General features: G+C 30.2%; 2 protein-coding genes and 1 pseudogene across 2 annotated transcripts; 1 reads left to right on the forward strand and 2 right to left on the reverse strand.

Moving 5' to 3' along the window:
• Positions 1 to 4,387: 4,387 nt before the first annotated feature.
• Positions 4,388 to 5,524, reverse strand: LOC148550283 (MLP-like protein 43). Its single transcript, XM_088492560.1, has 2 exons — positions 5,251 to 5,524; positions 4,388 to 4,921 (listed from the first exon to the last, which is right to left on the reverse strand). Exons 1-2 carry the CDS (start codon positions 5,435 to 5,437, stop codon positions 4,650 to 4,652), a joined length of 459 nt encoding a protein of 152 aa, XP_088348686.1. The 5' UTR covers positions 5,438 to 5,524; the 3' UTR covers positions 4,388 to 4,649.
• A 7,799-nt stretch (positions 5,525 to 13,323) lies between these two features.
• Positions 13,324 to 14,599, reverse strand: LOC148550284 (uncharacterized; annotated as a pseudogene).
• Positions 14,600 to 18,035: 3,436 nt separating this feature from the next.
• LOC148550285 (uncharacterized) lies at positions 18,036 to 18,611 on the forward strand. Its single transcript, XM_088494411.1, has one exon. The coding sequence runs from the start codon at positions 18,036 to 18,038 to the stop codon at positions 18,609 to 18,611; it is 576 nt and encodes a 191-aa protein (XP_088350537.1).
• Positions 18,612 to 22,477: the final 3,866 nt, after the last annotated feature.

A 22,477-nucleotide genomic window follows, 5' to 3' on the forward strand; every position in this document is an offset into this window, starting at 1 on the left:
ACTCAGAACTACAACATATGTGTAAGAAAGAAGAATACAATGAGTAGAAATGGAGCAAGGCAAGCTGAATGAGAGTGTTGCTTCGTATTTATAGGCTGGACCCTTCTTTAAATTATTATTTTTTAAACAAAACGCAACCTGCGTTTATTAAAAAGCTGCCACCAAAAAGTAAAACGCAACATGCGTTTGGTTACTTTTAAAAAATTTTTTTTTTTATATCAACAACAAAACGTGGCCTACGATTGAGTTAAAAGAAATTAAAAAAAAATTAAAACGTTATCAAAAAACAAAACGCATGATGCGTTTGTCCTTTTCTCTCAAAACAATAAAATAAAATAAATTAAAACAAACCTAAACGTAACCCACGTTTTGATCAACCTCCATAGCAGTGAAAATATTTCTCATGCATCCATTTTATTAGACAACACCTATACTAAATCCATAATAAAAAAAATGAGCCAAACATAATTGCTAAACACCAAAAAAAATTAGCTACTTTTCAAAAATATCTTAGCAACACTTAAATTTAAAATTAATAGATAAACATAAACCTACGATTAAATAAATTAAAATGTGTAATTAATTATTATTTATTATTCTAATTAAATCTTTAATGTATAATTATATATTTATATATATTTTTATGAATTTAATTTTGATACACTGTTAATATAAAATAATTTATACGAACATTTAATAATTATGTATTATCATGTCAATAAAAATAATTATTTTTTTATTAATCGTATAAATGATTGTCTAAAAAAAATATAATTAAACAACTATATAAAATATTTTATATTATCAGTATAACAAAATTAAATTTAATTTTTCTTAATAAGTCTTTCTTTTAATATATATTTAAAAAAATATTTCATCATCATATCTTTCTTTTATTTTTACATTAATTAATAATTATTAACTAATGATTAGTCAATTTCCTTGATAATATTCGTAACTTTATTTTTTTTATTCAATTTCTTAAGTTACATTATTATTAATTTAAACATTTTTGCTATTTTCGTAAAAATTTAAATTCAACGCATATTTAGAAATTTTTTCATAATTTTTAAATCAAAATTTTAGTTCAATTTGTTAAGTTATATTGTTATATAAATCACCATAAATTTATTATCTGTATGTGTAAAATTTAAATTCAAAATTTTATTAGAAATTTTATCATAGTTTTTAAATCAAAATTTAAGTTTACTTTGTTAAGTTAAAATATTAGTTAAATAACCATAAATTTATGATTACTGTTTCTTAATTCTTTATTTTATAAAGTTACAAGGTGTTAATATTTGGCTATGTTGGTTTTGGTTGTATCATTCGCAATTCTGATAGATGTTGGTTGAAAGGTTGCACAAAAAATTGAAGTGTGCAGTGTTTTTTTTGCTGAATTGTATGCAATTTGGAGAGGTTTACTTCTTGTTTGGGATAGTGAATTTTGTGAGATTATTTGTGAAACAAACTGTTTAGAAGTTCTTTTCTTGGTAAACTAAAGAATGCTTGGTAAGGATATTCTGGAATGGGACTTGGCAAAGCATATACAAGAGGTTATGAATTGGAATTGGAGAGTCTCTATTGTTTTAATTCAGAGGAATGCAAATAGTGTTGCAGATTGTATGGGTAAATAAAGTAGCTGCTTTTAGCGCGGACATTCACTCGAATTGGAGTCAATCATGGAATGAGTTTTAACATCTAATAGATTTAGATATGAATCTAGCCAATTAATTTAATTTTGTCTCTATTTTTTTTCTGTTTAGTCACAAAAAATAAAAAAAAATGTGTGCTTTACACATTAGTCCATAATACAAAATTTATCTATTACATTCTGCATACTATATGTCATCTATTTATTGAATGGTCAATTGTTAACCACCATTCTTAGTAAATTCTTATATATCCATGCCATAAATACATAATTATGATATGCATATTTATAAATCTTAATCAAATTATTAACAATTTTAAATAATATTTATTATAAAAAATTTTACTCTTCTCTTAACATATGTTAAAATGAGACTTTTCTCCTCTCTATTTATAAATTGTATATTTCTCTTTTTTATAACTTTTAAAAAACTTTATTTTTAACTCATTTTAAATTTGTGTTAACTATCATTAACTTTATCCATTTTAAAAAATATTTTTTTACAAAAATATCTTTTATCGAAAATTTAATTTTTGGTAATAAAAATTTGTTTACCAAAATAACCTTTAATTATTTTTTAATAATTAAATTATATTTTTACCAAAATATCCTTTAAAATATTTTTTAATAATTAAATTATTTTTTATTAAGATATTCTTCACTAATTTATAAGTTACTAAATTATAATTTTACCAAAAAATTTTTTAATAATTTTTTTTTGTATATTTTACCGTTAATATCATGACATCGATCAATGCATATTATTTAAAATAATTTTACAAGTTGGTTTAACATTTTTTATATTTTTCTATTAGTCTCACAGAAAAGAGTTTTTTAATTTACTGTTAAACTAATATGTATTGATGATACACAATTTCATCACTAGAAAAATAATATTGAATGAGTATCTTAGTAAAAAAATAATTTAATCATTACAAAATATTTTAAAGGATATTTTAGTAAAATACAATTTAATCACTAAAAAAATTATTAAAGGATATTTAGGTATACAAAATTTAATCACAAAATGAAAATTTTGCTAAAAGATATTTTTGTAAAAAATAATTTTTTTTTCTTAAAAGATAAGTAAAATTGACATTACACTAAAAAAAATGCTAAATATCGTTAGACTTATTATCGGATTTAGTAGTGGTAGATTTATCGACAGTAACAACATCAAATTCATAAAGTTAACTAATTATGGATAAATTTTATTTTTCGATGATAAATTCGACCGTAATATTTAGAGAGAAAATAAATTAATTTGCGCCTCCTTTACTGGCAGAAAAATAAATGATGCTTGCTTTGAAGATCTTTGGCTGCTTGTGCTATCTACATATGAGACCTTACAATCTTAAGAAACTTCAATTCAGATCTGAACCAACAGTGTTCCTTGGTTATGGCAGTATGCACAAGGGATACAAATGCCTACTGTCTTTAAGAAAGGTAGTGATCACTAGAAATATGATTTTTGATGAGAAGTGTTTTCCTTTCAAAGAACCAAACTCCCTCTTTAAGCACTCAACTCAAGTCACAAACCTCTCATATCAACCAGCCTCAATGCCCACAATTCCTCTCTTGTCTCCACTTCAACCTCACCAACAACAGACTTATGTCCTACCTATCACACCATAACCAAATCAATCCTTCCAACCCGCATTATCATCCACTAACTCTACTCAGCCAAATCTGTCCATCTCTGCACATAACCAAACCTTAATCACACCCACTTTTCTTAATCCTTAACCTCAATTTACTTCTTTACGTGGTTTAGCTCCTCTCTCAACCAGTCTCTTAGAGGCACCTACTGCCCAAGCTATTCTTCTCCATATTCAATCCCTTGAAATTATTCTTTCTCTCTCTACTAATCCATCAACTCAGAATCTTTACCCAATAATCACCCAAAGCAAATCAGGTATCTTAAAGCCCAAAGCCCTTCAAGTCCAAGTTGAACCCAAATCAGTAAAGCAAGCCTTATCTGATTTCAAATGGCGAGCAACCATGGATGCTGAGTACTCTACATTCATGCAGAATAATACTTGGAAGTTGGTCAAATTGCCACCAAATAGAGAGCCAATTGGTAGCAAGTGGGTGTTTCGAATCAAGTACGAAGTTAATGGATCCATTGACAGGTACAAGGCAAGGCTTGTTACACAGGGGTTTTATCAAAGACTAGGCTTGGATTACAAAGAAACATTCAGTCCTGTTGTTAAACCAGCTTCAATTCACATCATATTATTCGTTGCACTTGCCAACTCTGATCTTGGACTATAAAGCAGCTTGATGTCAACAATGTTTTCCTGCATGGTGACTTGGCTAAGGATGTGTACATGCACCACCAAATAAAGCATGAAATGGTTGTTAAGTTTGTTATGTTTAGTCAGCACCAGTTAGTTATACTCAGCTGCTATATATAGTAATAGTGTAACTGTATTGTGTAAGCTGATTTAACAACAGTTTATCATTTTCTTTCATTCTCTCTCTTTTTTTCTCTGAATTCTCTATCAGATTTAAGATTGATATCTTTAAGAATTATTATTTCTGGATATAATAACAATTATACCGCTGAAATAACACAAAACAATTACAGTTTTAACAAAAAAAATTTGACGTTTGGAGATTTTTTAAAATGATAAAAATTTATTTAGAAGTCAAAGTGTCTAAAATCTAAAATTATTTGAAAACCAATTTGAGTGTAATATAAAACCACCTAACACAAAAGGCACACATGAATACTGGATAAAAATATCCTTTATTTTGTATACATAACTTGGTACACTCAACAAGAAACCATTAACATTACATGAAATAAGTTAATTCCATTCCAATAAAGGATGAATTAACAGACGATGAAGCAAATATTAATGCATATCCATGATTGCACCACTGCGTTATTTAGATAAACACACTTAACCTCAAGCCAAACACAACATAAATTATTATTCATAGATATAGATGATATACTTTTTTTCCTTTAATTATAATGTTTGGAGAACTATGCCTTGTGAAGATGATCACCAACTTCTATAGTACCCTTCTCTAAAAATTCCAAGTAGCCGTATGGAGTTTTAACATCCTCATTGATCTTCTCGTATTCAATAGTCCATTTAACACTAGCACTCTCATTGTTTGTCTCAGTCACTTGAACATTGCTCTTAAAGAGTTTGTAGTTTTGACCGATTTCTCCATCAAAGATGCTGTATTTAATCAACTTCTTCTCTTCATCGATGGCTTCAATTTTCTCTTTACATGTAATTACTTTACCATCTATTATTTTACACAATAATTAGTTAATTAAGATAAATAACCAAAGATAAAGAAATATCTTACTTCAAATAATAAGATTATAACCAAAACTTTATCATTTTAAGTTAAAAAAATTTATTATTAATTATTTATAAGTAAAGTTTGACTCTCTAAATATCAAAATATTAATAACATAATCAATATTTTCATACAAATTTTAGTAATTTTCATATAAAAAAATTATTAGAAAGACGAATTTCATTAATCTTTTAGCTTTTCTAAATGAATCTCTCATTTACAATTAAAATAATGCAAATATAATTTCTGTTAATGAAATAAAGCTTAATTACCTACTAGACAAGTCCAATTTTTGACCGAATCAGTGCAGTGCCAGTCATCACCTTCGTGCAAGTTGGCTCCATGCACTCTTTCACAAATGTTTTGGATATTGTGGAATTCCTTTGCCAAAATGTGGAAGAACTTTGAAGCTGGTACTTGGATCACAATTTCAACACTAATTTTACCAGATATTGCCATGTTTCAAGAAAAGCAAATAATTAATATGAAGCAATTAAGAGATAATGTAGAGATAGAGATCATAGATCTAGAATGAGAGGTTGTAAAACAAGTTCATGCCTTATGGAGTCTTATATAGAAAAATACTATATTGCCACATCAATCATTGATTGAAAAAAGATTTTTAGCTATGCGTAATTATTTATGTCATCTATTTTAGATCCATTAAAACCAGTTGTGATTCATAAATTAACTCAGTTTATCTGTAAAAAAGGGGTTAATGTTCAAATTCGTTCCTGAAAGATCACGCGATCTTCATTTTCGTCCCCAAATAATTTTTTTAATTAAATTAGTCCCTGAAAGATAAGCTGTTAGTCATATTAGTTCTTCCGTCAATTGGATGATGACGTGTCACGTTAAGTGCCACGTGGCACGCCACGTGACAGGTCAGTGACACGTAGCCACTTGACACATAAAAAAAATTTTTATTAGTCAAAATAGTCCTTAAAAGTCCAAACATAAGTCATTTTCATCCCTCAAATTTTAAAAATTAGTCAAACTAGTCCTTATATAATTTTTTATAATATTAAATTTATAATATTTTTTTATACTATTAATTTTAATATTATTTTTTAATCCTTAATAAACAAAATTCTCTTTATATAAAATAATAAAAATAATTAAATTTTTATAAAGTTATTTTGTCATTTGTATTTTAAAATTTTATATTTTCAAATTGTAATTTTTTATGTGAATTTTTTTATTTAAATGAGTTTATCAAATTATTGTTGATTATATATTTAAAAATTTAATATTTTAAATTTTATTAAATAATATAGTAATTATTTTAAATTTTAAATTTTTTAAATTTTTTAAAATTATAACTTTTATTATTATTTAATTTATATAGTAAAACTCAATAATTGAAAAACTGGTTTATAGAATCACTTTTTGAATATTAATATTCTAATATAATTTTTTAAATATTTCATTTAAAAAAAAGAATTTTATTTTAATACGAAGCATATCTATTTATATAATGTACTAGTGCGAAGTAGCCTGTGTTATGCATAGGTATAATATTTCCTATTTTATTTTATCTAATTGATTTGTGAAATTAAAAAAAAAAATTATATAATCTATCTCAAACATATGAAACACACAAAAATTTATTATGATGTTTGCACGTATTACGCTTAAGAAGCAATTCGTTTATAATAATAATAATAATAATAATAATAATAATAATAATAATAATAATAATAATAATAATAATAATAATAATAATAATAATTAACCAACAAATTTTTAATATTTTGCAAAGTTTGAAATTGAAGCAAAATTTCTGGATCTTCTTGAATTTTGACTCTAAGTATCACTACCATTACATCCTATATATAAGTAATATCGTAATGAAAAAAAAAAGATGTAGTAGAAAAAAAATAGTGGTATAACTTTCTTTAGGTTAACATACATAAATTTTGATTTTGAGCATATAACTTTGTTTAGGTTAATAAATACATACATTTCAATTTTGAGTATATATATTTATATATATATTCCAGCGAAATGTAGTAATGTAAGAAAAATATTTTAGAATAAGAGAGATTTTGAGAAGAATTAAATGAGAGAGATAATTTTATGAAGAAAACATAAAAAAAATTATATAAAGACTGGTTTGACTAATTTTTAAAATTTGAGGGATGAAAATGACTTACGTCTGAACTTTCAAGGACTATTTTGACTAATAAAAAACTTTTTTATATGTCAAGTGACACGTGACATGCCACGTGTCACTGACCTGTCACGTGGCGTGTCACATCATCATGCCATGTGGCATTTAACGTGACACGTCATCATCCAATTGACGGAAGGACTAATTTGACTAACAGCTTATCTTTCAGGGACTAATTTGATTAAAAAAATCATTCGGGGACAAAAATGAAGATCGCATGATTTTTCAGGGACGAATTTGAACATTAACCTGTAAAAAAGGTAAGTCAAACTAGTAAAATCATATCTTATTATTTAAAAATGGGTTAATTTAGTTCTATTCAAATAACTAATAAATTAAATAAGTTCAAATCGAATAAGTACAAGTTAGCTCGTCTAACTATTTTTTGTTGTTTGGTATATTAAGTTTAAGGAATTTGTATTATGCACTTTGTTATAGATTTATTAACTATGTTTTAGGTTTTAGATAATTTATTATCAAAGCATATGAATGTATGGTATTTTTTATTTGTATGGATATTAATCGAAAAAATGACTAAAATTATGTAGTAATTAAAAAAAAAAAAGTGAGACAAAGGAATGTTCTTAACATACTCACTAGCCCTTTTTCATAAAATGATTTTCTGTTTAAACCATGTTAATCTTAACAAGCTAAGTGTTTTTAACACACCCATGAATAAGACTCTATCCATATAGACACATGAATTCAATGAAATACTCAGAATCAGGGACGGATATATTCACAAGTGAGTGGGGCAAATGTCTCCTGTAGAAATTGAAAAATTATTGAGGAGTACTCAATAAAAAAAATTAGTTGCCCTCACTCTCATTTCAATTTTGACCCCATCCTTCAAAATTAAAGTCCCCAAAGGACTAAGCCGTAACCCTTCTCCTTCTCCTCTTCTCAATTTTTGTCGCTTCTCAATTTTTGTCGTTGGACTAAGCCGTAACCCTTCTCCTTCTCCTCTTCTCAATTTTTGTCGCTTCTCAATTTTTGTCGTTGTTCTCCTTCTCCCCCTCGCGAAACTGCATAGCTCGCCGCCCTACCCACCTCTTAATCTATCCGTCACTACAATAAATATGGTCTTTAGCAACGCCAAATTTTGCAACGCCTTAAAATTGTTCTTTTAGATAGTTTTAAATAACCGTTTTTTGTAATGTTACTGTTGAATTCAATTTGTCATTATTTTATAGCAACAAATTAAAACTGTTCTCTTTAACTATTTTAAAGAACGGTTTTATAACCGTTACCATGAATTATTTTTAAGCAACGTTTTTTTTGTTGTTTAAATAATTGTACAAAGGACACGCATTAAAACCGTTGTCAAAATACTACACTTTAAAACCGTTCTACTAGATGGTCTTAGACAATGGTTTGTACAGTGTTGCAGTTAAAGTTCATTTTTTCATTACGCTATAATAACAAAATAAAATCGTTCTCTTTGACTATTTTAAAGAACGATTTTACAACCATTACAACAATTGTTTATGAAACAACTATTTTCTAATATTATTTAAATAATTATACAAATTAAACAATATTTTCAAAATATAATTTTTTTATTCTCATCTCTTTTAAAATTTATAAACCAAAACCAAAGAATATATATTTTTTGTAATTGTAGAAGCCTTTTGTTAAAATTATATTTTATTTAAATATTTAAAAAATTAAAATAAAATTTATGTTGATAGAGAGGTATAATTATTTTGATAGGTATTAATAATTTTTTTTAATTTATAAAAATAATTCATAAGAATATAAAATTGTATCAATTAATATGTATTTAAAAAATTATCTTTAAATCTTAGCCATATAACTCAAAAGGTCATTGCATTTATATTTTCTAAAATTTTAAAAAATAAAAACTATTTATATTTTATAGTTAATTGATTGGACAAATAATAGTGATATCATCATATATTTTAATGAATAAAATAAAAATATAAATATATGCATGTAATAAAAATTATTTGTATTTATTATTAAAATGAGTGAGTACTCACCCTTTTATTTGCTATTATTAAAAAGAGTGAGTACTCACTCTTTGATTTGCTATTTAATAATAAATACAAATAAAAAATTTATTATTTATGATATTATTTAAATAGTATATACCATTAATTATTTGTTTTGTAATTATTTTTTTAGATAAATATTAGTTTTACTATTTGTTTTCATATTTAATGTAAACCGTTATAGCCTCTAGCAGTTTACGCACGAAGCCCTATGCACATAAACCGTTACTGGTAGTAGCGGTTTATGACCAACCCCAAAGAAACATAAACCGCGACAGGCTCTAGCGGTTTCTGTGCTGCCACATTTGAACGTAATCCGCGATTGACAGCAGCTGATTATGTGTTTATGTAAACCCCTACTGGCAGTAACGGTTTCTATAGATATATAAAACAATGTATTTGTGTCTTCATTTTGAAAACAATGTAATTGCATAATTTTAAATGTGTAACAATTTATTTATGTAAATTGTCCTAATATAATTATAAAAATTATTATTATATTATGTATATTTTGCTTCACAGACAAAATTTTCTAAATTCATCATTGTTCAGAACAGAAGATGAGATTTAGCACTTGAATGCTGCTCCCTAGAGATGGTAATAGGACGGACGACCTGTCAGGAGCTTGCAGCCTGGTCTGTGTCTGGTCTGACCTGACCTGACCCGTTTAAAAGACACAGGCTCAAAACTTTATAAAAATCTTAATATATTAATATCTAGGATCATTAATTAATTTTATTGGCCTGTTAAAAGTTAAAACATAATTAAATATATAAATTATTTTTTATTATTAATACAATTATTAGATATTTTAAATTTATTATATTTTATTATAAATATTTTTATAAAAAAACTTTGTCAAATTTTTTTATAAACTATAAGCCAGATCAAACTAAATAACAGATCAGATTTAATATTTTTAAAAAAGTTTATAATAAATTACAGATCATCCAGACCAATTAACTATATAACAATATAACAAGACAAACCTATTAAAAGCGAAACTTGACATAGTCTGATCTGTTTCTATCCTTACGCACCGCCCTATGTACAAAAATATGATTGATGTGGCTTTCTTACGATGCAGAATCTAAAACAAATAAAATCACACGTGCTGGCCCCTCCTTGTTATGTATTATTATTATTATATTGCCATCTCAATTATAAATACCATAGAAAGATGATTAGATATGCATGTGTTGTGTACGACTATATATATATGAGGCTGTGGCTTTTCCCTTTTTTCAGTTTTTGTATACTATTTTCTTCGGAGTCAAATTACTGGGAAAAAAATTATGTGTTACTGTTTATTAATTTAAAATAACAAAATATAATTAAGTAAGATTATTAAATTAAATATGAGATCAAAATTAAATTTTAAATTTTTCAGTTTGAATTAGATCAATTCATTTGATTCTAAAATATTTTTTCAATGATATCAATCCTAAAATCAAAAACCTATTTAAACAAATTAAAAAAAATGCACACGTCCAACTTTCTTCATGAAATAATTGACATGACCACTTGGGCTCCTCAAAAATTAAGTCCTTTCAATCTTTTTTTCAAATAATATTATCAAGTACAATTATTTATCATATACTTTTAAATAAGATTAAAAAAATACTATTTACACACTAAAATCAGTCATTAAATTAGTCTATATATTTAGTTACAAATATATATGATTTAATTTATTTTTAATATTGTATTTTATATTTCAACGTATATTTTATCTTAATAATTGATTTTTATGACTAATTTTAGTATACACCTAGTATAATTGAAGAAAAAATATATAAGAAAAAATGTTGTATTATGAGAGATCATACTTGATAACAATTTTTTTAAGGATGTTACTGTTTGAATTTGATAAATTTCTTTGATTTTAAGTTTTTTAATAATATTGATCCTTAAAACAAAACAAAAAACATAAAACAAAAAACAAAAAAATGCAAACCCAAAACATGTCCAACTTTCTTCGTGAAAACTGACATGGCCACTTAGAGGGAATTGATGCTGGGGGTATGCAATGCGGCAGCCGGCAATGCCCAGAGGGATTTTTACTTATTAGGTCTCTTCTTTAATTCTTTTTGTGTGACGAGGATGATATGTAATTGCATTATTTTGTAAAAAAAAAAATATCCTATTTATTATAGAGACAAAGACAAAAGAAAAAGAAAATTCGCTTATTTTGGTAAATATTAAATATTAGCAAAAGAAAAACTAACAGAAAAGATTGGAAATTCATAAAAAACATTATTTTATAATTTGAGTCATTTTTTGTTGGAATTTTCTTGTTGTTTTTATAATTACTGTTGTCGCAAGCTTCTCACCTTCAAAGACTTCCAAATTTTTCGCATTCTATAAAGATACAAGAAAGACCATAGAAGATTGTCCTCTTTCAATACCTTTACTTGTCGTCGTAGCAAAAGTCTAAAGATACTTATAAGAAAAAATATTAAATTTAAATTAAAAAAATAAAATATTTATTATATTAAATTATGTGGTGAAAATAAATACAAGTTTGATTAAAAAAATCTTAACTAATATAAATATAGACTTTTACGAGCTCTGTTATTAGTTCTTAAATCTACATAGAATGTGATCGTATAATTTTTTTCTCTTCTCTCACTAAATTTAAGTAATTTCTTTATTTATAAGTATTTTCATACAAAAAAAGCTCATTTAATATATCTTCTTTTTAGATATGAAAGATCTATATCTTTATACTTAAATCTTTTATAAAGAGAAAAAAAAATACCCAAAAAAAATTCACAACAAAAAAATTATTGAATTTGAAAATCTAAAAATTAAAAGATTCAAAACAACAATGATGAAAAAAAAAAGGGAGATAGAAAGAGAGAGAAAATAAAAAAGAAAAGAGAAAGTGGGTAAAAGAAAGGAGAATGCAAAGTTTGAATGAAAAAAAGGAAAAATAGGGTTGAAGAAGAAGATAGAAAAGGAGATATGTTTTCAAGATTTTTTTCGGTATTCAGAGGTTTTGTTATAGGGGATTGTGAGTTTTGAGGTGGGTTACAGTGGATCTGAAATTTTTAATGGCGGAGAGAATTATTTCAGTGGGAGTTGGAATTAGTAAATCAGCTTTATGAGGTTCTACAATCAGTAAAACCAACAACTGAGAATGAGAATAGGGTGATATGAAAAATTGATAAACAAGGTATTTATTCAACTAACTCATTTGTACAGGTGTTGCAGACAGAAGTACTTCCAGAGAATATAACAAGTTATAGTTTCACTAATACAATTTGGAGAGGATTTTGTCCCACCAAAGGTTGAGCTATTTACATGGTTTGTGCTGGTTGGCAGAGTGAATACAAAAGAAAGATTGTAGATTATGTGTTATTAACGAAGATGATCAGGTTCAGATGTGTGTTTTATGTAATAAATCTGTTGAGACTAACTTTCACTTGTTCATTGGATGTAAGTTTACTTGACAAGTGTGGAATGCTTGGTTGTTCGCTCTGCGAAGGATGTGAGCTATCCCAGGTACTCTCAGGCAACACTTTGAAAGTTGGATGACTTTACCAGCGACCAAGGTAGAGAGAAAAAGATGGTTCATTGGCTTTTTTGCTGTCATTTAGACAATTTAGCTAGAAAGAAATGCGAGAATCTTCAACAATCAGGAATTAAGTGTGGTGGAAATTATTAACAGATCCTTTACAAACTCTGACGAGTGATTTGGTGGTGAATCATTTGGTTGTTGATGGTAATGCCGGAGATGACTCGAATTAATTTGTGCTATTGTAGAGTTTGTAACTAATTGCTTCTTTTTCTTGCTCCATCTTATTGTGTTGAGCTCATTTTACTTCAACAAAAAAAAATGCAGGTATATTGAACTTGATACGAAGCTAATAGATTTAATTAATTCCACACAACATTGATTTTGCATCTTCTCTAAAGCTTCAATGCCAATAATGAAGTTAAAAAGTATTTAAAAAGAAAATATGTGATCAGTTTGCTTCACTTTTACTCGATCGTTACAGTAAAAAAAATTACTTTAATTTAGTTTATCTTCTTTTGGGTAAATTCTTATATATCCATGTGCCATAAATATATAATTATGATGTGTATATTATTTATAAATCTTAATCAAATTATTAATAATTCTAAACAATATTTATTACTATAAACACATTACATCAATTTCGTAAATTACTAGTTATACATTTACAACTCGGTATACTCATTACTCAACAAGAAACCATAAACATACATCAAGAAGTTAATACCATTCCAATAAAGGACGAATGAGAAGATGATGAAGCAAAAATTAATGCATATCCATGATTGAACTAATTCAATTCACTATTTAAATAAACACACTTAATCTCAAGCCAAGCACAACATAAATGATTACTTAGAAGTAGATGATTTTTTTTTTCTTTAATTATATAATGGTTGGAGAGTTATACTACTAAGCCTTGAGAAGATGATCATTAACCTCTTTAGTACCCTTCTCGTAAAATTCTAAGTAGCCGTATGGAGTTTTAACATGCTCATTGATCTTCTCTTATATTATTAGTTACCTATGTGACAAGTCCAATGTTTGACCGAATCAGTGCAGTGCCAGTCATCACCTTCATGCAAGTTGGCTCCATGCACTCTTTCACAAATGTTTTGGATATTGTGGAATTCCTTTGCCAAAATGTGGAACAACTTTGAAGCTGGTACTTGGATCACAACTTCTACACTAATATTACCTGATATTGCCATGTTTGAAGCAAGAGATAATGTAGAGATAGAAATCACTAGATCTAGAATGAGAGGTTGTAAAACAAGTTCAAGCCTTATGGAGATTTATATAGAAAAATACTATATTGCCATATCAATCATTGATTGAAAAAATATTTTTAGCTATACGTAATTATTTATGTCATCTAGTTTAGTTTGTGATTCATAAATCAACTCAGTTTATCTGTAAAAATGGGTAAGTCAAGTTAGTAAAATTATATCTTATTATTTAAAAATAGGTCAATTTAATTCTGTTCAAATAACTAATAAATTAAATAAATTCAAATCGAATAAGTACGAGTTAACTCGTCTAACCATTTTTTGATGTTTGGTATATTAAGTTTAAGGAATTTATATTATGCGCTTTATTATAGATTTATTAACTATTTTTAGATTTTAGATAATTTATTATCAAAATAGAATGTATGATATTTTTTATTTGTATGGATATTAAGTAAAAAAATTGCTAAAATTATGTAATAATTAAAAAATAAAAAGAAACAAAAGTGAGACAAAGGAATGTTCTTAACATACTCACTAACCCTTTTTCATAAAATGATTTTCTGTTAAACCATGTTAATCTTAACAAGCTAAGTGTTCTTAACACACCCATTAATAAGACTCTATCCATATAAACACATGAATTCAATGAGATATTGAGAACAGAAGATGAGATTTAGCACTTACTGAATGCTGCTCCCCCACCCCTATCTACAAAAATATGATTGAAGACTTTCTTACGATGCAGAATCAAAAACAAATAAAATCACGCGTGCTGGTCCCTTGTTATGTATTATTATATGCCATCTCAATTATTGAATACATATCGTAGAAGGATTATTAGCTATATATGCATGTGTTGTGTACGACTATATATATGAGGCTGTGGCTTTTCCCGTTTTTCAGTTTTTGTATTACTATTTTCTTCAGAGTAAAATTACTGGAAAAAAAACGTGTTACTGTTTATTAATTTAAAATAACAAAATATAACTAAGTAATAAGATTATTAAATTAAATATGAGATCAAAATTAAATTTTAAATTTTTCAGTTTGAATTAGATCAATTCATTTGATTCTAAAATATTTTTTCAATGATATCAATCCTAAAATCAATAACCTATTTAAACAAATTAAAAAAAATGCACACTCAACATGTCCAATGCAACTTTCTTCATGAAATAATTGACATGGCCACTTGGGCTTCTCAGAAATTAAATCCTTTCAATCTTTTTTTCAAATAATATTATCAAGTGCAATTATTTATCATATACTTTTTAAATAAGATTAAAAAAAATACTATTTGCACATCACAATCAACTATTGAATTAGTTACCATGTATTTGGTATGATTTAATTTATTTTTATTGTAAATTTTATATTTTAACATGTATTTTATTGTAATAACTAATTTTTGTGGCTAATTTTAGTATACACCTAGTATAATTGAAAAAAAAAATATAAAAAAAGGTTGTATTGTGAGAGATCATACTTGATAACAAATTTTTTTTAAGGATGTTACTGTTTGAATTAGATAAATTTCTTTGATTTTAAGTTTTTTAATAATATTGATCCTTAAAACCAAAAATAAAAAGAAAAATGAAATAATAAAAACGCAAACTCAAAACATGTCCAACTTTCTTCGTGAAAACTGACATGGCCACTTAGAGGGAACTGATGTTGGGGCTATGCAATGCGGCAATGCCCAGAGGGATTATTAGGTCTCTTCATTTTGTGTTTTATTTTGGGCTTCGGTTCTCTTATGTGCCCAAAAATACATGCGAGGAAAAATACACGGTAAGATTATTATTATTATTATTATTATTATTATTATTTAATCTTTAGAGTTTATAGTTTATGGTTTTTTTTATTTCATTAGAAAAAATCTAAAAATACTTATAAGAGAAAATATTAAATCTAAATTTAAAAAAATAAGATATTTATTACATTAAAGTATGTATTAAAAATGAATACAAAGTTTGATTACAAAAAATCTTAACTAATAGAAATATAGACATTTGCGAGTTTTGTTAGTTCTTAAATCTACATAGAATGTGATTGTAAAATTTTTTCTCTTCTCTCACTAAACTCAAGTAGTTTCCTTATCTATAAGTATTTTCATAAAAAAAAAAGCTCCTTTAATGTTAGAGTTAGGCAACCTTTTCATCTAAAAGATCCGAGTTTGGAATTGGGAAGAGTACCAACATTTGGAGGGTGAATCTTTCACTATTTTTATGGATAATTTACTAGAAGATGTCTCGAAGAAAGAATTGTTTAATCTGTTTAAGTGGGCAGAGCGAATAAATGACATATATCTGTCTCGTAAAGAGAGGTATGAGAAAATTCATTTGTTTGCTTTCATATGGTATATTACGAAAGGAGGTTCATTGAAAGCAATAAATGAAATGAACCGAATGCGGCTGCAGACTAAAGAGATTTATGTGGGAGAGTCTAAGTATAAGAGGAATGTCGATCTCAAGGCGAAGCAGGATAAGAAGGATGCAGATAACAATAGCTCTTTCGCGGAAGGGCTCTTTGATGATCGTGGGAAAAATCATGTGCCCAGGTAGGATTGCTTGCAAAGCGTGCAGACAATAGGACCAGTAACAAAAGGAATATCTATTATTGAACACGACTACACCAAGGATGTTGAAGCACGTAATGAACCGATGAAGCTACATTGGGACATGGGCGGCGGAGATGATGACCCAGGGTTCATGGGAGGAAGATCAAGAGGAGGGCAGAATGGTCATTACCATTGCGGATTTAGATGAATAGCAGCACAGATTATTGAAATAGAAAATGAATAATTATAATTCGAAACGTAGTTCTAGTTTGTGCAGATTCTATGGGATCTCATTCAGGTAGTGATGAAGGAGTACGCTTACCCAGACGACACCAAGAGGAGCTTAATACGGGTAGGGGAGGATCGTCATTTTTTGTGGGAGAGGGGCATGGTTTCGGATGCAATGACGGTGCTGTTGCAGTGACATGCGACGGTGAGTACTTAGTCTTGCATCTCCATAAGGCTGTGTTGGTGGTCGTCGCAGGGGCATGTGACAGAGATACTTCCATATTGAGGAGGAGGAAGGTCGAAGGGTCTGACCTTTGTGCAGGGGATGTGGAGGGCGCGACTCAATATAGGGCCAATGGGACTGGTGGGGGAGAGGCAGTGAAGGGGCGAGAAGACCGACAAGCAGTGACGATGACTGTGTGGAGTTCCGGAGTACACTGGTGTGGTATGTAGTGAAGAACAAGAACCTCATGGAGTCACCGTTGAACCAATCTGCGCTGGGTTGGGGTCTGTCGGAGGTGCGGAAAATAATATAGCAACAAAAGAAACTGCGGTACGGATGCGGGCACATTTTAATGAGAAGATGACCATAATGCTCGTTGATGCTGGTACAGATGCTCACACAAATAGTGACTTGGAAGACTCTAGAAGTTCTGGAAAGGATGTAGGCAGTGAGCCGGATCTAAAAAAGCAAGGAGGAAGCTGGAAAGACGATTTGGTTGAAAACAGAGTGGCTTGGGATTTGGCAGTGGAATCAAGAGTTGTTCTTTATGACAAAGAAGAAGACATTATGGCTATTCTTCAAGCTCAGAATGAAGCGAATGCATAGAAAAGGAGTCAAGCAAAACAAAAGGAGAAAGCAAAAAGGAGTCGTCCTAAAAATCGAAATAGGGTGTGTAATACCGTGCTTAAATGATTTACAGTTGTTGGAATATGAGGGGTTTAAGGGGTTTCGGAAAGTTGGGAATGGTGAAAAATTTTCAGAGAAAAAATAAGGTAAACATGTTAGGATTGATAGAAACGAAGAAACAGGTAGTGACTAAGTTTAATGTAGTGCAAATTTGGAGAAATGATGCGGTGGGTTGGGAATTCGTGGGATCGGATAGTGCTTCTGGGAGTTTATTATTGATGTGGGATGACATGATGTTTATGTCAAGTAATTGTTATAAAGGAGAGAGATGGTTGTGTGTGGAAGGGGTGTTGACGAATAATAGTTTCAATTGTGCGTTTTGCTTGGTGTACGGTGCGCATGCCAGAGAGGACAAGCTGACTGTGTAGGAAGAGTTTAGTTTTATCTCTGGGTTATGTCAAGTCCCAATTTGTTACATGGGTGACTTTAATGAGGTTGTAATAGTGGATGAGAGGAAAGGAGCCAGTACATTAACAGCAGTAGTGGAAGATTTTAGAAGCTGGATACAGGATATGGAGCTGGTGGATTTAGAGTTGAATGACTATAAGTTTACTTGGTTCAGGGGCCAATCATGCAATCGCATTGATCGGGTGTTGGTTAGCGTGGAATGGGTTGAAGAGTTTCCTGAGACGCAACTTAAAGGTGGGCAAAGAGGTTTATCGGATTATTGTCCGTTGATTGTGGAGGATAGTAGAGTGCAATGGGGGCCAAGGCCGTTCCGAAGTTTGGATTCTTGGTTCACGCATGATGGTTTTCTCAGAATGGTAAAGGAGGACTGGAGAGGGCTAAGAGAGGTTTATTTTACTGAAAAGCTGAAGGCTTTAACGATACCTTTGAGAAGATGGCATAAGGAGAAGTTTGGTGATATTGAATTGAGGATAAACAAGCTGGAGGATGAAATCTGGAAAGTAGATGAGTTGGCTAGTGATGGATGCTATGATGCAACTATGGAGGCAAGGAGGAGGGCCCTTGTTAGCGTTTGCGAGAAATAGTATGTCAAGAAAGTAATTCATTAGAAGCAGATGTCAAGGTCTCGACATGCTAAGCACATGGATAAGAATACTAGATATTTCCATAATTTAGCCTCAACTAGAAGACGGAGCAATCGAATCGATGCCTTAGTGATAAATGGAAGGCTGGTGAGGAATCAAGCCAAGATCATCAAGCTTGCCATAAGAGATTTCTACAAGAACTTGTATCATCAGGAAGCGTCACTTTTGATAGGCTTCTGTGATGGGCTAGTTAATAAGATACAGGAAGAGGAGTCTGCAGAATTAGAAAGGATGCCTTCGGTTGAAGAAATAAAAGATGCAGCGTGGGATTGCGAGTCGTCTAAGGCGCCTTGGTGTGATGGCTACAATATGAACTTCATTAAGAAGTGTTGCGGAGAAATTGGGTTTGACTTCACTAAGGCTGTCATGGATTTCTTTCAGTCAACAGAGCTACAAAGAGATTCTAATATTACTTGGGTGGCGCTGGCTCCGAAGTTTGTTAGAGCTAGGGAGATCAAAGATCATCGGCCGATTAGCATGGTAGGATGTGTGTATTAGGTCATATCGAAGGTGCTAGTTCGGAGAATACGGAGGGTAATGCCAGGATTAGTAGGAGAGACGTAGAGTGCTTTTGTGAAGGGTAGGAAGATACATGATGTGGATTTGATTGCGTGTGAGACGGTGCAGTGGTTGAAGAAGAGTAAGAAGAGGTCAGAAATAATCAAGCTGGATTTCCAAAAAGCTTATGATAAAGTGAAGTGGACTTTTGTGGATATTGTACTTCAAAAGATGAGATTTGGGCAAAGATGGAGATGGTAGATTAAGGAATGTGTTTGCACAGCGTCGATGTCGGTTCTGATAAATGGGTTGCATTCTAAATCCTTTAAGATAGAACGAGGCTTAAGACAAGGTGGTCCTCTTTCTCCATTCCTATTTGTTCTTGTTGTTGATGTCCTTCATAGGATGGTAGGAGAGACAGTAAGGAATGGAAGGATTACTCCTCTGTTGATTGGTAAGAACAATATTGAGTTGTTCCACCTGCAATTTACGGATGATACCATACTGTTTTGCCCACAGGAAGAGGAGACTTTCAGGAACAACAAGCGGCTTCTGTAGTGTTTTGAGATGATGTCCGGTCTGAGTATTAACTTTGATAAATCTAACTTGATTCCGGTTAATTGTGAGTAAGAGTGGGTACAAAGGATGTGTAGAGTGTTGGGGTGCAAAGAAGCTTCGCTGCCAGTCAAACATCTTGCTATTTCTCTGGGAGCGAATCTGAGATTGGTCAAGACTTGGAAGCCAATAATTAACAAAGTAGAAGAGAAGCTCAGTTTGTAGAAAGCCAAAACGCTCAATAAAGCTGGTAAGCTAATCCTTATCAAATCTGTGCTGAACAGTCTTCCAGTTTGCTACCTCAGCTTATATATGATACCCAGAACAGTAGCAAAAAAGTTGATCTCCTTGTAGAGGAAGTTCCTGTGGAGTAGAGAGGATGACAAGCACGGGGTACCTTTGGTGAAGTGGGAAATTGTGCAAGCTCTAAAACGGCTAGGAGGGTTGGGAGTGGGTGATGCAGTTGTTCGAAATGTAGCATTATTATTTAAGTGGTGGTGGCAGTTCTCGAAAAAAGATTGTCCATTATGGAAGAAAATTGTGTGCTCTTGCAATGAGATGAACCCAAATATTTCACTCTCTGGTCAGCCTGTACCGAAAAGAGGAGGTCCATGGAGGGATGTTTGTCAGCTACAGATAAAAGATCAGCAGGTAAGGAATAAGATGGTCAGAGAGTTGTCTTTCGAGGTAAGGGATGGAAAAAGAATTCGATTATGGGAGGATAATTGGCTAGCCTGTGGTGTGCTGAAGGACATCTTTCCACGACTGGTCTCAGTTTCAAACCAAAGCGGATATGTAATTAGGGATTGTGAGTTTTGAGATGGGTTAGAGTGGATATGGAATTTTCAATGGGGAAGGAAACTATTCCAATGGGGGTTGGAATTAATTAGTGAATCAGCTTTATGGGGTGCTACAATCTGTCAATTTAGCATTTGAGAGAGAGGACAAGATAGTATGAAAATTTGATAGATCAGGTATTTATTCTACTAACTCCTTTGTGCAGGTTTTACAGGCTGAAACACTCCCAAAGAACATTTCCAATTATCGCTTCACTTGTTCCATTTGGAGGGGGTTGGTTCCACCAAGAGTGGAGATGTTCACCTAGTTTGTGTTAGTTGGCAGAGTCAATACTAAGGACAGATTAAGCAAATTTGGCATTGTTGGTCAAAATGATACTGATTGTGTGTTGTGTAAAAAAGATTTAGAGAATGTTTACCATTTATTCCTGGGTTGTGAGTTTACTTGGCAAGTGTGATGTGCTTGGTTGTTCGCTTATAAGAAACTATGGTCTGTTCCAAGAACAATTAAGCAACATTTTGAGAGTTGGACAAAGGCTCCTACTAAGAAGGATGAACGCAATAGATGGTTGATTGGTTTTTGTGCTATCATCTGGAATATTTGGCTGGAAAGAAATGACAGAATATTCAGGAATCAAGAAGCAAGTGTTGCGGAGGTTATCAACAAGTCAATTAGGAGCTATAAAGAGTGGATTGATTTTTATCTTTCTAATTGTTAATGATAATGCCTGAAATAACTACAGTTTAATTTTTTGCTTATTACCTAATAAGTTTGTACTTTTTAGCAGCTCCATCTTATTATGTTGAGTTTTTTGTTTCAAAAAAATAAAAACTCCTTGTATCTCTTTTTAGACGTGAAAGATTTTAGGTCTTTATACTTAAATCTTTTGTAAAGAAAAAATAAAATAAAACTCTACATCCAAACAAAATACTTAATTAAATCTAACCAAATTATTATAACAACTTTTCAAATCTGGTGCTTCTTTCTCCTTTTCCTCTACATATAATACCCAACCAACAATCATCATCATTCTTCAGATCTGTGTTTATTTTGTTCTTATACCTTGGTTTTAGATGCTTTATTCTCTTCTATAAAACTGATGGTGGAGTTTATGATTAACAGCACTACTAAACCCAGAAAATCTTGCCAATCCGGTGGCTCATTCTGCATATTCGTGGAGGAAATTAAACATGATTAGACAAGGCCAAATTAGGATATGTACGTTACGGAATGTAGTAGAGTACGCAAAACGTACCCTTCCAATTGCTAATGCAATGGCGGCCATGATGACAGCTAGTTCCATCACCCATAAAAGAGGGTTCCACCTTGAATGAGTTTGATGGATTGCCTTCTTTTCTTTCAATCTCTTTTGGCCTTCTTCATTGGTGAGTCCATCCTTGGTACAATTCAATTCTCGGAACACTTCTTCAACAGGAATCCGCTCCTGCACACACACACATTAATGATATAAATATCTAGAGAAACAAGAATGTTAGAGGAAGAAAGGAAAAGAACTAACAAGATCAACAGTCTCCTTCTTGATGTCTTCGAGGCTCGTCATCTAATTGTTTATTGCTTATTGCTTATTGGTTATTAAATTGAAAGTGAAAAGCAAAGAGGAGAGCAGAGAGTGAAGTTTTATTAGTGATCAAGAAAAAGACGAGCACATGAGATTATATATATAATAAGGGAAAACAAGTGAAAAATTATAATTAGCAGCTGAGAGTGATGATTGGATTAGTCACACACTTGGTGTCAATTGGTGCATGCATGATTTCAATTCTCTCTCCACAATCACACTAAAATCACTCATTCCCACTCATTCACTAACAAACTCCTCTGTCTCACTTTAATTAAAGAGCGAAGCAGCGGGATTCGACTAAATTTCCCCTCTCAAATTTTAGATTAAATTAAATTTTAAAAAAGTCTAGAGCCAACAACTTTATTAATTTTGG

Source organism: Arachis ipaensis, chromosome B7, assembly GCF_059453495.1.
Source record: "Arachis ipaensis isolate K30076 ecotype BB chromosome B7, ASM5945349v1, whole genome shotgun sequence".
In the NCBI taxonomy this organism is placed as follows: Eukaryota; Viridiplantae; Streptophyta; class Magnoliopsida; order Fabales; family Fabaceae; genus Arachis; species Arachis ipaensis.